General features: G+C 33.6%; 1 protein-coding gene across 2 annotated transcripts in view; it reads right to left on the bottom strand.

The window, feature by feature from the left end:
- The window catches only part of skd (mediator complex subunit skuld), a 185262-nt gene that overhangs the window by 58673 nt on the left and 107477 nt on the right, over nt 1–19112 (bottom strand). For both annotated transcript variants that reach the window (XM_072541134.1, XM_072541136.1), the window contains exons 3-4: nt 949–1308; nt 125–504 (exon numbers count right to left, since the gene is read on the bottom strand). In XM_072541134.1, coding sequence (XP_072397235.1) covers nt 125–504; nt 949–1308 — 740 coding nt within the window. The remainder of the gene's footprint in view (nt 1–124; nt 505–948; nt 1309–19112) is intronic.

Raw genomic sequence — 19112 nt, 5'->3', positions numbered from 1 at the left:
CTTAGAAGTAGTGAACTACAGACATCTTACGTGATCTATGAAAAATAAATGCCTGAAACAAACTGAATACCTGCTTAATCTCAAAAAACATTAAAAGAATTAAAAAAAAATTGCTTGAACTTACAGTATACGGTCCAGGTTGTACTACCCTGCTGCTGATTTTAACAGGACTGGGCGGAGGTGTTTGTACCATTGCCACTGGACTACTTCCCCTCTTCTCGCCTCTTTCATCTATTGCTGCTGTCGACGGACTTGCTGGAGGTAATCCAGTTAACACAGGTGAATTAGTACTTTCATCCATATCTGTCACCAAGACATAACATGAGGGGTAACGCATTTTCACACCACCTACTATCACTTCCACAACACTGCTATCTGTAAGGGTATTGGTTTTATCCAAGGGATAAAATTGGCTCCAATCGTCCAAAAGGCGGGCCGTGGCTTCAGGTGATTTGAAGCTGTGACCAGTTAGAGTCCCTGATAGGCCAAATGGGGCTAAGATAACTGAAAAAAAAGGACAAAGAAGATGATAATATTATTTACATTGCAGAAATTTTTAATTTTTTAAATTACTCTCTTTAGTTTAACAATTTTAAAGGTAGTTTTCAGTATTACGTGGCCAACTGCTGTGAAGTGTACATTCTGTTATATGTAATATGTTTCCATTTTAGCAGTATACTGAATATCTTCTTGTTATACATTAAGGATCTATGCTGTCCATTTTTTGTAGCTACGTAAGTCTTATGTACCGACAAGCAGCCACATGGTACACCTTTATTGGGAAATTAAACTTTTGTTTAAGTCATTTGTCTTCTCTAGTCCTTTGTCTTCTTCAGTGGTTGTTTCCTTCAGGAATCAAGAATTCTCTAAATTTCATAGATGTTCAATTCTATACACTAACCAATTATTTTTTTATACATTACAATTAAAAAAAAAAACTGAACTAACCTTTTAGCCCTGCCGTTGACGCCTGCGCCTGCTGAATATGCCACCTCGATAACCTCCTAACCGGTGGATGTTGCCTCACATCAACGGATGCACACACCGAGCTTTCACCGTGAACGAAAAAGGCAAACGAAAAACTAAGATGAGCATTTCCTACGTTTACGCCCTCTGATGCCGTGTGACCAGCTCCTAAGCCGTCGACGGTCCTTTTGACAGGTGCGCCGCACGGCTGAACAAACCATTTTCCGATCCGGATAAAATCGCGCGATAGTAGACAGCGTTCGATGAGATTATGAAGCGCCTTAAAAAGCAGCGATCGACATTCGTAGGAAAGGCCCGATTCCCAAGAGCCCTGCTCGCAATCTGTAACAAAAAATATATAATTAAAATGGATACTTTTAGCAATTTACGAAAAATGTTTATTGAATATATCTATTAATGGTTGTTTACAAAATTGAAATCACCGAGAACTTCCCGGTGGTTAGCTGTATACCTCGATATAATAATAAAATCAACGAATTTTTTTTATTGTTCTGTATTTTGAAAACGATTTCCGAAGTGGAAATCGAAACGCCAAATAAACTAAGTTTTAAGTAAAATTAGGCTTAAAAAAGTATTTTTGGAAGCACCTTTACGTGTGCAATTCTATAAAGAAAAATTACCAGGTGTAAGCTTGCCTCCAGAGCCCGTAATTACAAGATTGGGAACATGGATTAAAGCCGCAATTTTCTACGAAAATCATTTTGATGCCAAAAAGACGTCGAGTTAGATATTCAAAATGACTCGCAATGTGTAACTGAGAGTAAGAACTTTTAAATAACGTACTCATTGCTAAAGAACTTATGTACATAAAAGTTAATTTGAGTTTTTTACTAGATCTAAGTGTCATTTAAATACTTTTTCTGCTCATTGTCAAAAAATTCTCGGAAATACAGGAATTAAAATTAGAAAATGTATTGGAAAAAAATGAGAGCTTCGATTGTTTGAGGAAAGTTATACTTTTGAAGGCAACTTGTCTGAAGAGGAAAGTTGTACTTTTGAAGGCAACTTTTCTGAAGATCTTACGACTTGGCAAATTAGTTTACCGCAGTAAATGAAAAGAAGGGCATCTGAAAGAAAAATATGAAAACCTTTTGAAAAGTGAAAAACACCGATTGATCGAACATGGATATATAAGAATTAAGCTTTAAAAAAATGCCAGCACCATACACTACTTTAACTCAATTGGTAACAATACAAAAATAGGTTTAGTGCGAAAATGGAAACCTTTCGCGTGCCTCTGATAAGTTTAGTGCTGTTTCTTATGTTAGTAAAAATAATTTGATTACGAAATTATATCTTCTTTAGACACCATCTAATCAGTGGAGGTTCTGTACATTCTGCTGTATTTTTGTAAAAAATAAATCACACATAATCAGAGATAATGTCACCATTAAGCATGTTGGCCGTATTTCATGTGCGACCAAGCATGTCTATTGTATGTGTTGTAATCCCTTACATTTTTTTATCGGTTTCCCTATTTGCGCATTTTCGTTTCGTAAAATTCATGATACATTGGCTCAACAACATTTCTTCTTTTCTTGGAGAATCTCTCTTTAGATGTGACCGATTTGAAAAAACTTATGATGTCCAGAGCCGTCTTAGTTAAAAAACTTTTGATGTAGTAAAAAACATCTCTGTATGAAGCGTTTGCTATAGGTCAAAACAATTTATTAGCGTCCTTTGAATTTTTATTGTTTTTACTCAATTCATCGTCTAGAAAAATTGCCCATAAAAAAAATTGGAAATTCTCAAGTGTATACGAACAAAAACAACTAACAACTGTTAAAAATTCACCGAGCTACTACTCGTTCAGGATACTGATAAACTAAGATAAGTTTTGCTACAATCTGTTCTAACAAATTGATAAGCAGCTTTTTTCATTCACTCTTAGATGAAGAGGAGTCGATCGGTGTTTTTATTCTTTTTGCATTGAAAATTAAAATATGTTTCATACACTTAAAACAATTAAAAATGGCACTTTTCTATACGATTTTTCTCTAACTTGTCTAACGTCTTGGAACAGTTGTATGATAAACCATTAGTCCATCTCTATTCAATTAATACCGGCGGCGGTGGCGGCAGCGAATCAGAGGAAGGACAATCCAGTTGTCTCAACTCTCGAAATAACCAACCAGCCGGACGGCTGCGTTGCCGGCTCCAGTCAAACAGCTTTATCGACTGATTTACAATGTTAACGATAGCACTAAACGTTTGCCGCTCGGCATGTAGAAGGGGTCGAGCTTATTTTGCCATCGATTCGCATGCATCTTTTTCTCTGTAACGGTGTGCTGCAAGTTACGAAGTATGTACACTTCTCCCCACGTGTGTGCCTTCATCGGTGTTGCCAAATATTGATGTTTTGCGCATTTGGGGCAGCCGGCATTGGTTCATTTTTTATTGTTTTATTGTTGTTGTGTAATTTGTGTTTTTTCAATAACAAGGTTAATTTTCATATTTACATTTCAGTTTAATTACTATAGATTTGTAATTAATTGAAATATAAAAGCCTCTATTATCTATATTGTTGGGAGTCAAAGTTGTCAATGATAAGAAATATCATAATTACGGAATACAAATGAAACTTTCATATAATAATACAAGACTGATATTTTAAAGAGGTCTGTTACAAGTTATGTTAATTATGTCGCACAATTTGAACAATGCTTAAATTAAAAGATTTAACAAAGCATGAAAATCCACTTTTAAATTTCTTTCTTTCTGGCATGTTTGTCCTTGGAATCGCTTTTTCTTCTCACATTCCTTATGCCCTATAAGAGCGTTGGATCTTGCTGGCGTCTCTCCATTTTTTACTACTTTCTTTCCCGCCTTCCGGTATTCTGCCATTTCCTTCATCTTTGCACTGTTGTCTCTCTTGGTCCCGATTTCCTGGATTTGTTCCATCTACCCGTTTCTAGGTCTACCCTTTCTTCTTCTTTCTTGTACTTTAGCCTCTATAACATCCTTTACTATAATGTTTTATAGTATGTTCTCGATTATATTTAAATATAGAAATGTTGGTACTGTGATTGCGTTATATATAGGCAATTTAATTTCCTGATTGATTTCCATTTTTCGTATTATTTATTGAATAGTATCTTCTCATCTTCTCGATGCTTTCTTGTATTATTTGTAATTTCTAGGTGTAGCTTTCATCGTTTTATATAATGATATCCAGGTACTAGTAGACTGTCACCACCTTAAATTCTTGTTCTTTACAAAGACTCGGGTTTCATATACAATATTCTTCTCCTGATAATCTATTTTCATAGTCCTGCATTTATAACGATTACATTTAACTTTCCATTTCCTCAGTCCGTATATCAATAGTAGTCGTTGCACCCTTCTCTGGTTGTCCGTTATGAGTTTGTTTTTCTTTTTATATTTTTAAATAACATCCATAATTATCACGAATAGGAGTAGACTTAGACTATCTCATAGAGTATCCTTTTTTGCAATTTTCTACAAATAGTGAAAAGATTTGTCTAACAGCTGACAACTTATCAATCTTTAGTAGATCTGGTCGAGTCGTCTTGTGTCTGATCGAATTTTATATAGTCGTGAATAATTTTAAATCTTCGCATTGACATCGTAAGTCTAAATAATTCAATTTCACTAGCATCTGTTGCCCATAAATCTTCCAAATTAAGTCGATTACTGCGGTGTAAGTCAGCTAAATACAAAAGGCCCAAAAATGATTTTAGTTCTATTTTATCGGTTTGTTTAGCATCTCTTTATCTGGAGTATCTACTTATAGTCTATATATTTATTTGTATAATGTAAAATTAAATCTTAAAGTTATTCTGACACGAAACAGCTCCAGAATTTATATTCAGTTTTTGCATTTTTTTTTGCAGTATTCCTTGCTAAAGGCGATTGACACAGAATATTTTGTTTCTATCGCCTAATTTTATGTCCGTAAACTGGCTTTTTCCCCACTTTGTTACTTTGTCTTTTCCGAAAACAATAGTTTTCATATGCGTTCTCTTCGCTCTCCTCACTAGAAATGTCTTGTTCGCTGTCCAAGTTTTCTGATCGCTCTTCGACATAATCGATTTCGTCCACACCACTTTCGTCTTCAAACTCATTTCTTTCATTTCCGTCGTCAGAATCGAGAAACATACTCTGAAGCTCTTTAACATTCTTTGGATCATTAAACTTATATACCTTTTTCGACATCCTGAATATAATATAGATCCCACAACGAAATAAACACGAAAAAATATAGGTTCAATCTGCGAGGTCGCGGTATCTGTTAGATACAACTGTTGTTCGGTTACGACAAACGTTCACTTCTCAACCGCTAGAATAGAAATTACCTGAAAGCCGATGTTGTGTGTTTCCCCACTCCTAAGACATAAATGTGAAGCTAGACATTGCCGTAGAATTATTATACGATGCACATCTTTCATAATATTTATAAAAATGTTTTCAATGTATCTCTCAGATCAGCCGCGACTTCCGGAGGGTTAATTAGGAGTGCCACTTTTATGTATATATGTTTTCAATGTCGTAGTTTTATATGAGTGCTCTAGTTTACTCTATATATTTTATATTTACTATGGTTTGATTGTTAGTAACTATAATATACTGTCAATTTTACCTTATTTAGGCTTGTAACAGGATTAATTAATTAGCTTAGGTGTACAATTTTCTTTAATGAAGAAATAAGTAAATATGCAACGCAATGTAAGAAAAACATTTGTTCCGTGGCTTTCCTACTAGTTCAAGATTTTAGCTTTTAGCAAGATTAAAATAGACAAAAAGTTCATTTTGATCTATTGATTAAAAAAAACGGGAACGATTCTTAAATATCGCCCACCTCTACATATCATCAATGTTTATCGGGACGAGATATTGCCGGCATTTCGTTAGATGGTTTAGCATACCTGAATCTGGTGGAACATAGACTTCTCTTTTATACCAATTATTACGTTTTGCCGAAGAATGTATACCTACCTGAAATGTGCCACATTTATCCTTTTTACTGTCAAACTATACATATGTTTAAAGATTACGGATTGTTTTTCGTATTGTGACTCCCGTGAGGTCCCAATTTGGGTGATAGTTGCTTTGTTGACGAAAATTTAAATTTTTTGATGGTGTGATGTAGTTCGAGATCGAATATTTTTTACAATTAAAAATAAATATCACTCTTAAGTACTTTCCAAACAATCCAGTGCAGTGGGTTTGGGTAATAATAAAGTTATTTATCTATTCGACTGACTCAGTTTCAAATGTTTTTACGTAGTGTTTCTTGTTTCCCTATTTTTCTATTTATTACGCGGCACATTTTTTGTTTTGTTGCTTTTATCTTCATCTACTTCGACTAAGAATCAGCATTGCATTTGATTTTATCATTGATATATACTGAAATATAATTATACATGAGAGGTCCGAAATATAGATTGCTACAAAATAGTGTGTAAGGGAAAACCGAAGAAAGCATACTATTTAGGGTGACAGTGAATAAAATTAAGATAGCTATTTTTGCCACTACTCCAATTTAGAGCAATGCCACCACAGTGACTTGCAAGACCTGCATTTCAAATATTACCTGATATGTGTTAAAAATCCAGATCATCCGTCAGCATACCTGACACCCCTCCAGCCCACGCACCCCCTTACCACTAATTGTATTTAAAGACAGTCAAGTTATTCAAGTGGTAAAGTCGCTTAAATCATTGTTTCCTCTCTCTCGTTCTGGACAAGAGCAAAGAGCAATTTAATATTGTAAAGTGTATACTATAAGTTAAATATATATCGTGGAGTCGCAATAAACTGGTGAAGCAAAGTGTTGTGTATAATTCCACACCAATAAGAGACACACAAAAAGAATCAGAGCTACTGTACCAAATCCTGTAATATAAATTCACGAGATCGTTACGAGGATTTGACTGAAAATTTGTAAAAATAACGTACTTATTTTCTTTTATTTTATATTGTATCCGTTTTTACTTAAATAAAAAAAAAATAAAGCCCTATTTTTAAAACTTGGAGGAGTATATAAAGTGCTAATGCGGTAAATAATAACTCCTAAAATATTACAGAATTCTTTTGACGTAACTGGTGAAACAGCTCTCTGCAATTAATCGTGCTAAATTTGCATATATAATCTAACCCCATTAGGATCGGCAAGAATGAGTCTAGATGGGTGGTCCCTCGTAACTTTATCTTTCATTAATCGCTGTTATATTCTTTCCCCTTTTTTTATCGCAATATAATATGCGACTTATGTGGTCGTTTACACCTCTCAAGTTTGGGAGAGTATTAAAGAATACATAGGAAATAATGTATTTTGGTGTGTGCTATCAATCATTAACTAAACGAGCACTCCGGCCTTAGAATATTCAAGAATCTAATTATCGCCCAAAGTCATGGATTTGGAAAGTTCATTACTCCACTATCTCCAACATAGTTCCCGTTATAGGAACAAGTTGCTAAACAAGTGATTAGAGCAGTTATTCTCGAAGCTAAGTACGGCTGGAAATAGTTTACACATTCATTTTTTACATTGTAATACTGTAAAATCGCAGTATCTTATAGACTTGCTAAATGTCAAAAATTTCGGCCGTATTAAAAAATATAATAAAAAGCTATTAAACGCGCCGAAAATGCATTAGAATGACGCGCAAAAAAAACACAAAGCAATTGATCAAGATTTGAACGTGAGCCATATGTTAATATGGAAAATAAAAGAAATATGGGATCATTCTTACTCTATAGCACGGTTGGGTAGTTACAACAGGGCAGAAGATCTCCACAGAGCAACACGATGAGGAGTTAGTAGATTATCTGAGTGAAGCTCCTTCGCCATAGCTCGAAAAGCTAGCGAAGAGACCGCGTTTCCGGATATTTTTAACAGAGACTTCCTTGTGAGATGCAAAATTGTAGTAAATGAAGAAATGATAGAATAAGTATCGAAATTCAACTGGGAACGCAAATATCGTATTAGAAACAACAATTACAAAGAAAATCTTAAGAACCTTAACTTAACTTAATCAGAAATAAAAACACTTAGGGCGATAGCAGGCAAAACTTAAGACAGAATCCCTAATATACAAATCAGAGACATGTGTATAGTACTTACATGATATCGTCAGATGGGGATGCCAAACAAGACGAGAATGTAACCAACACATTAACAAAATGGGAAGAGGAGACTTGCCCAAATAGGAAGAGATGAAAAACCAGAAGGTAAAATACCACAAGGCAGACCCCCTAAAAGATGAAGAGATAGATGGCAGTCAATATCGCAAATACTGCTAAAACAGACCGGAAATAACAGGCCTTAAGGCCTAACATACAAAGAAGTCTTTCTTTCATATCTCTCTTCTCTTTTTGTCTCTCTAAAAAAACTTCTGCTCATTATGTAAAAATTAAGTTTAGAGCTTGTCTACACCTGCAGTGTAATTGTTCGCCGTAAATATTTGGAAGAGATCCATTTAGAAAAAATACCAAAGTAAAATACACCTACAGCAAAACTGGACAAAAACACTGACGATGTTGATTATTTTTGTTATCTTATCAAGAATGTGTATTTACTGAAAAACATTATTATACTTAATAAATTCAGTGATACGATGCTACAAATGTGTTTTAATGAGAAACACATTTTTATATTCTTTCAATAAACGATCAATCAACAACCGATCTGAGATGGATAGGGCATGTAATGAAGATGCATCAAAATGAGCCAGCTAGAAAAACGCTCCTTGATAGAAACATTGGTCAGAGAAGAAGAGGAAGACCCAGAACAAGGTTCCTTGATAACATCGATGAAAACATGGGAATACGTGCTTGGCAGAGATGGCAGGCGATGGATAGGAACGACTGGAGAGCCTAGACTGGAGGAGGCTAGGACCCACGCAGGTGTAAAGCCAGAATGATGATGATGATCAATCAACAATAAACAATGCATCGAATAAGAACTGTTCTAAATTAAATAACATTTTAAGGAGTCCTGAATTAGCTCTTAGAAGCAAATCTTTGCTGCTTCAACTCCAACAAATAGTCGGGTTCTTACACCCGTACATATTAGCCTTTTCATTTATTAAATAAATATTATTTTAATATTTAACAATCTTAATCGTTTCTTTATCGAGATTAGATCATGGTTTAAATATTTTCTTCAAAAAGTATAAAATATTTCTTTAATTGAATATCATAAAAGAAAATACAATATGAAAAAATAAATATATAAATCCAATATGAATAATGGTATAGTATACCTACTAAAAAATTAATAAAAATAAAATAAAAACTTCTGATAAAAAACAAAATTTAAAAAATATTTAAAAATCTTTTTAATCCTTCCAGCAGCGTTGAATACAGAAAATCTTTGAAGACCATATTATGAAAATAACTATATCAATCTTGCTACAATATAAGTAAACAGCTTTGTGGTTATCCTCTAAAATATAGGTTGTTTGGTAAACAGTTGACACGCGTGTCTCTGTTCAACACAGTGTTGCCGATAGGTTACAGTAAATTCCCTTACTTCCTGAAATTTATCCGTCTAATCAACTTTTTCTCCGGATTGTACCGGTACACCGATATGACACAGATGCTTCGAATCGGCTCGCGCATCTTCGACGAACATCGTATCAGTAGGAAGGGAAGGATATTGTCGTTTCTAGAAGAAGTGCAGTAAAGTTGCGGATTTTTTCCTTGCGTTTGTTGTTTGAACTAAATAAAAATTGGAGCACTTTCTCTACTGTCGATTGGTGGTACTGATAATGAAATTGAAACTGTAGATATTTAGATTTAGATACTATTGTTAATTTCTCGTGTAATCGTTAATAATGATACTAATATATTGCTTCAATACAGAGTCGGCATAGAATTTTAACGCTAAACTTTTGATATTATAATACTGTATTATTTGAGTGAACAATAAAATAATTGATTATATTCATTAATACATACATACAATAATCCATAAAATAAGAAAATTACAAATATCTATTTTCTGAGCCTAGAATAATACCTGTAAAACTGTCACTTTCAAGTTACAATCAAACAACAAACATTCCACTCTATAAAAGTTATATCTACAGATATATCTACATAGAACTTGAAAGATCATTTTTATTGAGTGAAAGAATTAAGAATAAAACTAAGAGTAAAGCGTACCAATTACTCGGCAAGTTCCACACCATGAAACTGCTCGTGACACAAAGTGAAAATGGTAAATAAAGAAATATTTACTTTAATCTTTAAGGCAAAACTACAAACAATGAAAAGCTAATTTCTATTTGTTTCCTATTCAATCGATGCTACTGAATTTCTCACCATGTCTAAGGGAAAAATTAATTCATCCCTGATACCTCCGGTATCAAAAAATTTGAGCTATTTTAGAGGAGACCCTTTCAGTATTATCCACTCAGTGTTTACCCTTTCAGTCCTAGGTGGCCTGGTCTGTTTGGAAAATCCCACAACAAATTTTCTGGTGCTTCTGGACGTTGCGAGAAATGACGTTTTTTGCATGGTCTTATAGATATCACTAACACCCAACTGTTTGTTGTTGTTATTTTTTACGATTCTCATAAAATCAACAAGATTGACCGTTCACTATAAAATTTTCCATTGTTCGAGTTCCATGAAATTTCGATTTTAAGTTTTGGCAACAAATAAGAAGCATTTGAAATACGCCTAAAAAAGTTGAATTTAAACTTTTACATTAGAAAAGATCGAAAACGTCTAAAACTGCTTCTTTTCGATTGACAGGTTTAGCGAACTTACTGGTGCTTGCAGTTCAAGCAAAACACCCCTTACAAGTCGAATTTTTCTCACGGTTAGGTTGCAAATTCTCACATTCCACACTGTTACCATCTGAATCACTTCCAGACTACGAATATAAATCCTCTTCATCGTTTTCTAACAATAGACTTTCCAATTCTCTCTCAGAAAGACCTGTAAGCTCTTTCCACATTAAAAACCACACAAAAATAAAATAAAAGATGATACAGTAGTCGGTACAGTAGGCTAGCGCGAAGCTTCATACTATGTTCTCCTATTTTTTTAAAATTAAATAAAGTAATTTTATTATATAAACAAATTATACTATATTAAAATATTTCAATATATTATGTTTGCTCCTAACGCCACCTGCTAACGTATTAACTAAGTATACATTGTTTACGTATGACAGACCTGTCAAATTCAGACCAAAAATTAAATTAATTTAAAATATAAATAAATATCATTTGATAGTAAATTATTATATAAACTAAATAAGATGTTTAAAAATAATAATTATATGTGAAATTATTTTAAAATGAGAAGTGTCATAATTTAAACAGATGATTCAATATTTTTATTAATTGGATGGCATTTGTGACTTTTAAATTTTGACAATCATTACAAATCGAATCTTTTAATTCTTTTAATTTTTTACTTTCTTTTCATTTTTACTCATTTAATGTCTGTTTCTTATTTATTTTTCACGCAGTTTTTAATTTAAACCTACTTAGAATACCTAAATATATGATGACTAGAAAAGAATTGATAGAGACTAGTGAATCGATGTGAAGAACCGCTATTTTGTGACGCTACCCGTGACGCCTTCTTCTCGTGGCGCTAATTTCGTGACGTTCGTCTCAGCAGTTAACTATAGAGAAAAAAGTAATACAACGCCAGTATAGAAGCTTCGCTTCAAAAATATATTGTTAACTTACGATTTGTTTGACATTTTCTCCAATAAAAACAAACGCTAATTTGCACTAATATCAGCGTAAACAATTATAATAAAATAAACACGTGAAACAGGAACATCTGTTTACCACTAACTCAAATGCCATATTTCTAGTGACGAGTATATTCTTATAATCGATCACGTGATCGATGGCTCCATCGAAATTTGTCCAATTACTTTTCGAGATTTTACCCTATTTAGTCTTTTACATCAGTGCTAGTAAAGGCGCTCCTAGCAGTATTAGCAAAAAGCGAATTAGAAAATGCTCGTCAAGAGCACTAGTGGGACAAAAACATTGTGATTTTTTAATCCGCCCATAGCAGCGAAAAGGTTAAAGATTAGGTTGTAACAATGGAAATTCCAAAGTGACCGGTCAATGGAAGTGATAAATTTTATTGATCTCATTGTAAATCGTAAAAATGGAAAAATAGCCCAACTTTGATTTATTTTAACAGCTGTATAGAAACTGAAAAAAATATTTCTGAATGTATATATTAAAACCATTCGATATCTTGCTTTGGTAGCAAGAAAAAGTTTTTTTGGTATAGCGCAAGCATTACATTACTTATAATAACAGAGATTATTACCCATACTACATTACATTGTTGATAACACTTAAAAAAGTTGTCGGCGAAACACTTTTAAAAGAGGAACTTAAGTGGCATGTTTATTTATTCCAAATATAAAGTCATAAACGATACTTTGTATTAGATAGATATACATTCGTTTTTAGACTATATAACGACCACTGTGCAGATGTTTCAAAGCCGGCAGTACCTACATTCATGCTTACAGGTTGCGTTTATAACATAACCGTAACTGCTTAGGCGCAGGTTCAATAACACTTTCTATTACGTACATAGGCAGAACATTTGATTTTTTCGGCGGGAAACTTGGATTTTTGGAAGAAGGCATGGTTTCATTTACTCTTTTTAGTTTATGTATTCGTTCCACATCTTTAATTTGAACCGTGAAATTATGACTACATTATTTGCGGGAAAATATGTAGTGAAAGTATGCACAAAATATAAGCCAGTGGCTTGAAATTTCATTCAAAAAATGTAAAATTGCAAAATGTGTCATTCTTGAACTGCATATCATCTTTAAAACATCTCCAAAACGCTGCCATGTTATCATTGTAACAATATCGGTTAAAAATGTCAAAATGTATAAAATTCGACAGTATACACCCATAAATCACAAACATTTATTAACGCAAAATGCAAAACCCAGCAAACTAGTCAAATGGCGACTGTAACACTAGTTTCATATTATCCAAGAAGCATTTTTATGGAATTAGCACTGAAGGAAGATAAAAGTGTGTGCATTTTATAATTACTAATATTTTACAAAGAAATATTCCATGTAAAATTCAAATCGTTTTGTGAGTCACAATAGAGCTCTTAGGTCGAGTGGAAGTGTAGTTAAGCACCCACTCATATTAAACATAACCTAACCAGCCTAACATCGTTTTGTGCTTTTCTACTTGTTACTAGTAATTCATACTAGAAAAGTATGCAAGAAATTTACAGTTTTCTCTATATAATTACTTTAGCAGACGACATCGCGCACTCTCCGAGTGACATATGAGCTCTACTACGTTTGATTTTTCAAAACTGTTACACTGTCTATCTCATTTTGAATTTTGGTCGCCCGTTCTTCGATAAATTTGTAGATCCTGAAGTCTATAAATATAATCTATTGACTTCAATGGTTTCTTTCTATCGACAGTAAGATACAAAGATGTTTAATTCGGATCCTATTCAGTATGGACCATGCTTTAATAGAAAAATCAAAATCTGGTGACTACTGTGTAATGCAAGACATGTTAATATTTTCGTAATATTCAATGTCTCTTATAAACTAGTACTTGTCGTTTTTATTGGCGGTTTTTTAGAAAGGGGTCGGTAAAGAATCCTCAATATCTTGGTGGATCGGTAAATTTCTGTTGACCACGATCCTTATGCATTCACATGGGGACATCGACTCGTTAGTCGTTGTTGACGTGGTAATGGAACATGACTTAATATTGGGAGCAATTGGAATAGACTGGGATTACTTACACCAGTAATCATCCTCAAGGAGCTACGCATCGAAGTGTTTACCCATTTTACATACGGAGTGTTTAGCCAACACTGGAACTAAACCCTCGATCTCGAGGGGACACTCTCCATTGGGGTAGTTATCAAAAAGTAAATATTTATTAGTTAAGTGGCGGGCCGTGCCCTCTTTTTTTTTCACTCTTATCTTTTTCTATTTTCTTTGCCGACGTGAACTACCGAAGAGCGCCTCTCTACGCTCCATGAGATCCCTTATAGGGTCGTAGCATCATTGATGATGACTGTTTAAATTGGGGTGTTTCTTTATTTGTCTTTCTTCAGTGTTATGGGTTCTGAAATCAATGATTGTCTTTTAATTTTTTACCTTGCCAAATACTTTTCGTTGTAGTCTGTATGTAAGTTTTCTTTCAAAAAATCTATATTCTTGTCTTTTAGTTGTGTAGTTGGTCCTAAACTTTTCCAACTCTATAATTGTTAAGATAGCACCTCAACAGCGAAACCGGTGGGAACGAGAAGACAGACCAAAGCTGAATTGAACAGACTGGGGTAAGACAGGATGCTGAGAAGATGGGTGTTGCCAACTGGAAAATCCAAGAAAGAGATAGATGAGAATGTCGCAGAAAGCTTGAGAAGGTCGCGACCCTTAAGGATTGAAGATCACCATGAACATAATATCTGATTGGTGGGTAATTTTCTTTTATTAGATATTTTAATATTAATTCGAGTTTCTATTCTTACCAATGGTTAAATAAATTTATTTTTCGGTTTTTCCATCGTTGGCAAGCATTTGCGGTAAGGATCAATAGCATGGGTAACAACACCGTGCCATAAGTCTTCATTTTTTACCGTACTGCTTATCCATACGTCGAACCGATTTACCGGCGTATTCTTATTTAAGTCTAAGATGAGTGCGCTGGCCAGCTTAATCATACGCCGTATTAAAATTATTCAGCATATGTAGAAATATTTTTTACACAACATAACATAATCCTAAGATTTCCTACTTTGCGAAACTAAATTAAAATTTTTACCACTGTGCTTTCTATAACTTGCAAAGCAGACAGATTGATGAATTGCCTTCTAATACCGTTTTTCTGTTCTATTTTTTACATATTTTTCTATCGTTAAAATGTGCAATCAATTTTGTTTCCAGTTCGACCACCATGATGACGCCATTCCAACGTTTTTGTATTTGTTTTTTTTTTTACGAATGATATTATGACAGTAAAGTTTCGCTATTTAGGACTTTATACCATCTTTTTCCCCGCTTTCGTTTTTGATTCAGGATCCAAACCATCCAATATACATAGACATGTCTTGTGAGCTATTTCTACCAATTTTTTATGTTTTTGTTATGATTATAGTAGTTTTATTTTATGGGTTTTAAGGTACTTAATCCAGAATGATAATTTGTATAATTTTGATACAAACGATGATGAAAATCATTGGAGTGATCTATAAACAGCATTAAACTGAATGATGATCAGCATAAAGGTAATTGCAAATAATAGATACAAACCCATTTTGGTACATATTTCTTAAATTATCTGGACTTGAACGAGATGAGAGCCTCCATTTAAAAGTATTTATATTTTATCTAATATGCAAAAAACAAAATAAATAAGGCTGCAGATATTCTAAACATCTGTTGTTTGATATTGAAATACTTCAATGTTCAATTGAATCGTGATTTTGCATATTTAATACTGATAACCTTGCCCTATAGTGAACACGGTAGTTTATCTCTAGGGCACTATAATAATAGTTACAATTTTATTATCAGAAACTCTTTTATAAAGCTTCCAATCAAGATAAAAATGCACTGTATGCATTATCCGTTGACTTTTCTTATCAAAACATGTAGATTGGGTTTCGCCTGTTTACGTATTCGCGTAATATTTTCCTTTTAAGATAAGTCTTGACTGGTACGAGGGGATATTATTATCTAGTTAGCCTTGTTCCAAAAACTGTTCTCATTACTAGTATTTGAGTGCAAACTAATGGGATATCTTTACATTAAGAATAAAATGAGAATATTATAACATGCAAATCAATATGTATAATAACTTAAATCGACAACAAACTTTTGGTTAAAGTTATTTGTCCTAAAAAATGTTGCACTTATCGAGTGGTGGACTTACAGTTGCAGTGGATGACAGCAATAAATCAGTGTCCACAGAAATTAAAGGAATACTATTGTTCTGATATTCTGAAACTATTTTCTTATGCCAGTTTAATATAATTCACTATTTTTTTTTAATTAACCACAATGTTATCTTAAAATGTTAAAATAACGTTCAAAATTGTTAGTCTAATCGTCAGAGATTTGGCCTCTAAAAATATTGCCTGCAAAAAAGTCTGCCCGGGCTTCCCTCTAAAATCTCCTTGTTGGATCCCGGGGAGGAGGGGGGAAGATCGAAAAAAAAAAATTTAATCAGCACTTTTTGTGTAGAATGAACCGTTCTCTCAGAAACAACGCTTCAAGCGTCGATGAATTCGACGGTAAAAATTAATTCGAGATCTAGATCAAGACCCGTAGGTTGAGTTGATACAAATTTTATTTAAAAAATTGATTTCGCGCGCGTAACTTACATTCAAAATCGCCTGTTGCTTCAAGCGTTATTTCTGAGACAACGGTTCAATCTACACAAAAAGTGCTGATAAATATTTTTGTTCAAAATTATCTCAGCTACATTCTTGTAGCTGTACAGATTCTTGGTTTCCGTTTCCACCCCTACGAAAGGAGTTTTTTTAGAGGTATCTGAGTAGTATCTATCGTAGTAGTGTAAACTTTTTTGGCCCAAATTGACACTCTCAGCAAAATTCGTATGATTTTTAGAAGTTCAGTCGCGTTTTCGTCTCTGACGACTGGACTAAATTTTTTCAGCTTTTTAGAGTGATAAAATAAGAAGACCATATTTTACGTAGTTTTTAAACGACACTGTAATTGTTTTCCAAACAATTCAAACATCACTGTATCCGACAAAACTAAAAGCCAGATGAGAAATTAAAGACACAAACAATCTAACTACTTAAAAAGTTTGGACAAGAACATTAAAAACTTGAACGAAATTCAATTTGAGAACAACTAAATAATTAAAGCAGGAAATGAAAATTCAAATAGTTAATATACCTTTTAGAAATGTTTGTTTTACAGCAATGTTATTCTTTCAACAATATAGTAATAAACAACAATTTGGTTTAATTTTTCCTGGCCTTGTCAATGTGTAAATTTATTTACAATCAAATTGTACTCATCGTTTACTTGTGAATTAAAATTGTAAATTAACGTGGTCTCTAGTAAAATTCATTTCACGGAACTTGCGGGTCAAGAAGTTTGTTAAACTGCGAATAATGCATTAAACAAAACGTTTGTTTTTAATTTTAAATGATGTCTTTCTATGAAATGATTCATTATTTTCCTAAGTTTGTTTTTTCCTTATAATTTATTTTGAAATCGACTTCTTTAGATGATTTTTATAGCTCTCTCGCAATTAAAATAAAAAAAGAATAAAAACAGCCCACAATAACAGCCTCAGAGAAGCGGGAAATGTACCCAGATACATTGCTGAACACTTTCTGGTCAGAGAACTGCAACAAGCAAGGGTGATAGATAAAATGGCAGAAAAAGCCAGAATTAAGTTTGCAAAATTAGAGAATCAGTCAAACCCGATCCTGTGAGAGGTAATAAGATATGATGCGTTCCATCGATGGAAGCACAAAAGACCAAAACAACAAATCCTGGTAAACATATAAAGTCTTAGATAATTCGTAGCTCTACCAACAGAAGAAGCCCCAACACGCAGCACTGGCAATTTGAATAATTGATGTTTATTTGAGTAATTGATGTTTATCTTACAGCAGTAAGATAGTAGCAACAGAGATGGAATGCCTGCGAAGATGCTGCAAAGTAACAAGAATGGATAGGAGAAGTAATGACGAAATAAAGCAAAGAACATCAATAGAAACAGACATACTAACATATATAGAACAAAAAAGACTAAAGTGGTATGGACATGTAAGAAGAACTAGCGACAGCAGATGGATAAAGAGAATAATCGAATGGAGCCCCATAGGAAGGAGGAAAAGAGGACGACTCCGAAAATCCTGAAGGAACGAAGTAGACGACGCCATGAGTAAGGGAGGCCTAAACGATGGAGAATGGGACAACAGAGAGAGATGGAAACGGTTGAGTGAGGGAAGGCAGTGAATACTGTAGAATCCCTAAATATATATATATATATATATATATATATATATATATATATATATATATATATATATATGATGTTTATTTTCAGGATAACCATAAACAAATATTAAAAAAACATAAAAAAATGGCTTCGGCCACCAAAAAAAAAAATTAAAAAATACTAAAAAAAAGGCAAAAGCCATCCAAATAAGAAAACTCCAAAAACCGGGCACGAGGGGCCCGCATCCTCGTGCACCGAGTCGCTGAACTAATCGTAGCCCGGAGCGGAGACTTAAGGCCGGAGCAAGCAATTTCAGTTCGATGATACGTCACTAGAGAAAGCAAAAAAAGAGCGCCTCACGCTAGCCTGCATTTGATCGGGTTAGAATATCGAGTTGGAGTTCTTGTACCCAGGACTTACACACGAAAAGCATATTAGGATCCCTTACCATCACTAGAAACTTGGTCTTTGTTGATATCTTTCGGCTTGTTGATATTTTCCAGCAATTATCCTCGCTGTACGAGATCAGCATCGCTGGTCTTCCACGCCATTGATCTTGTTTTTTTAGTAATTTTAATATGTCTTTTAATCTAACTCAATCAAAGGCTTTAATGAAATGTACAAAGCTCATAACTGCAGGTTTGTTATATGTCAATGCTTTCTCAGCAATTTGTATGGCTATAAATATTTCTTCTTCTTTAATTATTGCAATTTTAATCTTTAGTAAACTTACCCTGTTGTTTTGTTTTTTTAGATATCTATCTACTTTAGCAGTATATCTAGACTCGCATTGCTCTTCTCCACACGGTTTCAGTATTGTGTTGTTGTCAAGTATCATAGTTAAGGGTCAAATTTGCGCGATCTTTTTCGTGTATATTTTGTTCATAATTCTTTATCCTATAAAATATGTTTATACAATTTCCACTTCATTCGTTTCGTAGGAAAGTACCAACTTTTTTTACTACCATCGTATGGAAATACGTAACAACAGTACATAACTGTATAAGAAGGCTATCGAGGTCACGGTTACAAACGTTTTCTTTGATATCTTGCAACGAGAAAATAATATTCAGGAAGTAAAACTTTTTTTATAGTGTGTAGCATCAAAGAATCTCTAAGATTTCATACACTAAAGACCAGGCAAATATAGTAATTTGTATAAATCTATCGACCGAAGAT

The sequence above is a fragment of the Diabrotica undecimpunctata genome, chromosome 8 (assembly GCF_040954645.1).
Source record: "Diabrotica undecimpunctata isolate CICGRU chromosome 8, icDiaUnde3, whole genome shotgun sequence".
Classification (NCBI taxonomy): domain Eukaryota; kingdom Metazoa; phylum Arthropoda; class Insecta; order Coleoptera; family Chrysomelidae; genus Diabrotica; species Diabrotica undecimpunctata.
Note: the sequence above shows the minus strand (reverse complement) of the source record. Positions and strands in the feature narration are given on the sequence as shown.